Source organism: Dunckerocampus dactyliophorus, chromosome 2 (genome assembly GCF_027744805.1).
Source record: "Dunckerocampus dactyliophorus isolate RoL2022-P2 chromosome 2, RoL_Ddac_1.1, whole genome shotgun sequence".
NCBI classification, from domain to species: domain Eukaryota; kingdom Metazoa; phylum Chordata; class Actinopteri; order Syngnathiformes; family Syngnathidae; genus Dunckerocampus; species Dunckerocampus dactyliophorus.
Genome location: NC_072820.1, coordinates 30,730,779 through 30,736,064, shown reverse-complemented (window position 1 = coordinate 30,736,064; position 5,286 = coordinate 30,730,779). Strand labels below are relative to the sequence as shown.

Sequence of the window (5,286 nt, the reverse complement as noted above, 5' to 3'; positions counted from 1 at the left end):
AAGACCTTCGGGTACGGTGGCTGATTTACACCAAACCTTGTTAACCTACTTTAACGCACCAGTAAAAGTGGACGGTATGTTTATTAATGAAGCGTAAACAGTAGTAGATTTTTCTTTAAACTAAAACCATTTCGTAGGCTCACTCAACTATAACAAATTGATTAACACACAGATAATGACATGCACACATAGCTGTTTTTTTACTGCAATTTTATTCTTGACAGAAATGTATGTACACATAGACTAGGATGTTAGCATTTATATTTCGTAATGCTTGACTTCTTCTGGCTCTTTTTCAGGATCTCCACCTTTCTCCAAGTACAGGTCGTTGTAGGGAAATTGCTTCGGTGCCTGGAGCATTACAGAAAAAACATAGAATCAATGTGTAAGTAAAAACACATACTAAAATAATACACTGTAAATAAAAAAACACAAATATCTACTACAGGTTAAGGTGTATATTTTATATAATTGAACTACAAAAGCACTCAGAGAGCGTAGACCTCCACCATAGTTACCCCATATTATGCTATACACCATAAATATCAGTCCTACAGTTATTTAATCTGCATACTTAGATTCCTTGACCATTAAAACATACATGAGCAATTGGATTCTTAACTAGAAAATGCAAAATGCGTGTGAATGCCTGAATTGAAATGTTGACGCTGAACTGAAATGCTGTACAAATGGTTGAATAATGACTGTAGAAATAGTTTGGAAGATGAGCTGAAGCTGTGTTGAAATATAGAATGAGCGTACAAATACTTTAGAAGATGAGCTGAAGCCGAACTGAAATACTGTTGAAATGTATGAATGTTTGAATGGAGCATGAATGTCTACATTTGTTGAAATAAAAAGGTACAAGTTATTTTGAACACAAACAGATAAATGGCGGCAAAAACATAACCTCCGCGCTGCGCTTGTGCTTTGCGGAGGTAATGATGAAGACACCATTCATGTCAAATGTATTAAATAGAGGATCCTCACTGGAAAAGGGGGAAAAAAACAAATTTAAAAAAAAAGTTAAAACACTTGAGGATAAAGCTGTTTTTCGTGATGGGAGAATGTTAATGCCCAGAAATAGAAAACATTTTTGTTGTAAATATACCAACTTTCTCGTCTAAATTCAGACTTTTTTCTTATACTACTATAATACTAAAATTATATTCTTGTGATTAATTTTTATTCTTGTAAAATTATGCAACATTTTTCTGGTTATTTTTTTGTACTTGAATTTTGCTAATTCACAACTTTATATTCTCATATTAGAAATGTTTTCCTCAGAAATTGTATAACTTTATTCTCGGACTGTTGTACCTTTTTCCTCATAAAGCCAAAACATTATTGTAGTTAAATTACAACCTTATTTTTATGTGTATTTGATTCTCAGTGTGGCTCTGGTCCTCCCTCATATAAGCATTTAAATAAAAATTTAAATGCTCTTTACTTACAACAGGTTGGTAACTCGGGAATTTCTCCCCAAGGTAGAACATGAACAACATGAAGCCGATGAAACCGAACAGCTGCTTGCACATCGTGGACCAGGATGCTGGGGTGGGAGATGTATCCACACGGTTCCTGATGAACATGTCGAAATGCCAGTGTATCTAAATGAGGAAAAACAGTGAGTGGTTGACTTCTTCCATGTGTCAAAACAAAATGGAAGATGTTAAAAGTGCTATTTTTACCGGCTCTCCCCAGTTCCTCCTCAGGTCAGGGTGGTCCCATTGATACCAGGGGTCTCTCTCGTGCTGGGATCGGTCTGGAAGTTTGGGATAATCACCATACCTGCAAAAACAGGTTTATGATAGAAAACATTTATAAACATGTTATTGGGTGAGGTATGGTCACCAATATTAGCCATGGAAGACCCACTGTTGCTGAATGACAACAATTTTTGGTCCAACCACGTTGACATACTCATTTGGTCCGATTGTTCAGTCTCAGAATGCTATTGGGTCATACATCTGTATGTAAGGCCTGCCCTCAGGTGAAGAAGTCACACAACCCCCAGATTTTTGAGACAGCATCATTCCCTGAATTTACTGGACTGGAGTTATGGGATTGAAGTAAGTAAATATTAAATATATTGTGTGTTTATTACCGTGTCTAGAACATGTCCATATGTAATCATTGTGGAAAATAGGAGTTACATTTTATTTAGAGCTTGTTTTGTGATTGTCGCAATATGACAACGTTGGGTGCATGTGTTCGTCAAAACAACCCTGTTTCCATTGTTCTACACCAGGTGTTGATGTTCAGGAATTTAAGTTGGAGGCTACCTGCATACAGTACCTTTTAGTACAATAATCAGAGTTTACAATTGGTCAGCTATACACTATTATGTGACCGGTTAAATGTGTCAACAGGTTACTTGAGTGCAATGTGTGAACACTTCATATTGAAATCAATCTCCCCACCATCCCATCTTTTTCTGCAAGTTATCTACAATCTAATAAGCATGTGTGCTGTTTATACTATATATAAACATTTGTTTTGACTTTATTTTTTCCATTTCAGAATGCCACCAGCAAGGGGAGATCGTCGGTACACTGTGCAGGATGTGATTGGGATCATCGAGAGTGATGTGGACCTACACTGATGTCTCTGTGGAACAAGAAAACCAAGAACCTACTGCTTGCCTAGCCAATGTGGAGATCGAGCCCCAATCAAATGAACACATCAGTGTCTGACAGTGTCAGAGACTGAAAAGAGGGACTCTGGAAACTCAAACCATGGCTTGACTCATTCAGAGAGAAATGTCTGCAGGTGGAACCCGAAGAGCACAATTCTGTGGATGAGATGATTCCTTTCAAGGGGAAGCTCAGCAGCATCATGCAGTATATGCGAGGCAAGCCACACACATTGGGGTTCAAAGTATGGCTATGGCAGGTGCGCCTACCCAAATGCAACCTTGAAGATAAGAAGAGCTTGAGGGAGAAGGGTAGAGGAAGCTCTGACTCAGAGTGGAGGGGAAAAACAACATCTGTGCTGTCACACTTGTGTCATCCTTCGCTGGACCAGAAACTGTGCTGGAGATTCAACGCTAGGACAAAGCCACCAAAACCTACACTGACGTTGAAAGGCCGTACTTACATTGTGGGTACCTACAACAAACACATGAGAGGCAAGGACCTAACTGGACATTTCCTGATGAAGGTGAAGAGAGGACGCTGCAGGCATTGCAGTAAAGGGTATACAAATATCCAATGCAGAAAGTGTGGTGTTTGCCCCTGTTTTTCAGAGGACAAGAGCTGTTTCTGGGACTATCACTGTAAATAAATGTCAAAGTTCTCGTAATTGCAATAAATGACTGTTCATAACAACATGACAGGTTATTTTTTTATGTTATGCTGTTCTGAGAGAAAAGCAAAACCCTGCAAATGAGTCCTTAGTTCTGTAATGTTGTTCAGATAATGAGTGCAAATACAGGACATTCTGCTCCCCATTGAGCCGAATGTTGCAATGTTACAACATTTCCGTAAAAACTTACCAAAACATAATTTAAAAAACCACCTAATTTTCAGCCTCAAAAACGTCCAACAACATCTTAGTGGTTGACTTGATTTTTTTTTTGTGTTTTTCTATATTTGGGATTCACAGGGTTAAAGGGATAGTCCAGATTTTTTTTTACACAAAGTTGTATGACACCCCCATCAGCAGTGTAGTGCATCGATAGTGACTTACCCCCCACTTGGTCCCCTGAGCCCAGTTCTGGTCAGATTTCGGTGATGAGGAACGTAGTTCCGGTTAGTTAATGCCTCCTCAAAACAATCAAATCTCACATATTGCTCGCCGGTACTTTTCTCATTCATCCTATCACTGCGCGTTGTCGCCTGTCTATTGTTGTGTATGTGAACAAGATGGCTGCGACGCTCGCGGCAGATGCATCTTCATCACATACACAGCAATGGATAGTGCGCATTCATACAACGCCAGACAAAGTAAAACCCAGCGATTTGTTAGGTCTGATTTTTTTGAGGACGCATTTTTGTCATGCAAATGTATTACTCTTCCAAACGCAAATTGTTTTGAGAAGCCAAACTCTTTACTTAAGGTGCTCCAGAAACCAACTAGGGCTACGTTTCTCATCACTGAAATCCGACCAGAACTGTGCTCATGAGACCAAGTGTTGGGTAAGTCATTGGCAGCATGTCAAAAAATCACAACTATCCCTTTAAGATGCATCATAATCAAACTTGCTACAAGAAAAACAAGTGCACTTAATGCGACTGTGCATGATAGAATTCGTCATAACAAACCTTACCCCTCTCCATTGTCAGGAAACGGCTCATAGTCCTCAACCGTCATGTTGTACTTCTTTGCTGCAGCAGCCCTCTCCTCTGGAGTTTTCGGGTACGGGCCAGGTAAGTCACCCTTGGCAGCACCGGAGGCTAACGCAATAAAAATGAATACATATGCAATAATTCAAGACGCATTATTACTATAACTTTGTCTTCATCCCCATTTATCAGACTGTAGCCGCCAAGCTAGCTCAAGCTAAAGTTAGCTTGTCAAGGTTACGTCCATTTAGCTCTTCCAACTTACCATAAAACTCTTATGTGAGTACAATAATTAAAAAAAACATAAGGATAAATGCGACATGTCACTGACCTGCCCGGGATCCGCACAGAAGAGCTGAAATGCCGGACCCTCGCCCTTTTGAAAGGGCTTGGGCACACAGTCGGAAACCAACGACAGCCATGTTGTTTACTGACGGCTGTAGCTGAGGAGGAGTGCGCATGTGTGAAAGAAGTAAAGTACGGGTCTGCATTAGGGCCATAATTGAATGCCTATTTGGGGTCGTCTCTGCGCAATACGTACCCTGAACGCAACCGATCCCGCGCATGCGCAAGGACTACGTCACTTTCTCCTTTAGCTAATTTTTACTACAACGCTTCTGCGACGTCACAGTAAACAACCATAAGTACAGTACAATGATGGATTGATTTAGACAGGATTCAGGTTTTTTTCTAAACGAGGAAATACCATCCATCCAAACATATCTTCCTGGCAAATGCTTTTGTGTGTATTTTTTTCAGTGGCGAAAAAAAACGTAAAATAATTTATGGAACAAAGAAAAGAGGGCTTAAAATCTCAAATTTCTATCTTAATAACGTTTTTAGTAGTGGAGGGGGGACGTACATTGCTTGTTGTTGTAAAATAGTTCGACGGATGGAGAAGATTATTGGAGTAGGCAGTCACATGCGTAACATGTGACTGCCGAAAAATAGGCTGACCGGATGTAGACCCGTTCTGCACATGCGTAGAACCCAGTTGAAC

At 39.8% G+C, this 5,286-nt stretch overlaps 1 protein-coding gene across 1 annotated transcript; it reads right to left on the bottom strand.

Moving 5' to 3' along the window:
• Window positions 1-198: 198 nt before the first annotated feature.
• Window positions 199-4,762, bottom strand: ndufb8 (NADH:ubiquinone oxidoreductase subunit B8). The gene is made up of 5 exons (XM_054767254.1): window positions 4,618-4,762; window positions 4,271-4,397; window positions 1,692-1,791; window positions 1,455-1,610; window positions 199-351 (listed from the first exon to the last, which is right to left on the bottom strand). Exons 1-5 carry the CDS (start codon window positions 4,745-4,747, stop codon window positions 259-261), a joined length of 606 nt encoding a protein of 201 aa, XP_054623229.1. The 5' UTR covers window positions 4,748-4,762; the 3' UTR covers window positions 199-258.
• Window positions 4,763-5,286: the final 524 nt, after the last annotated feature.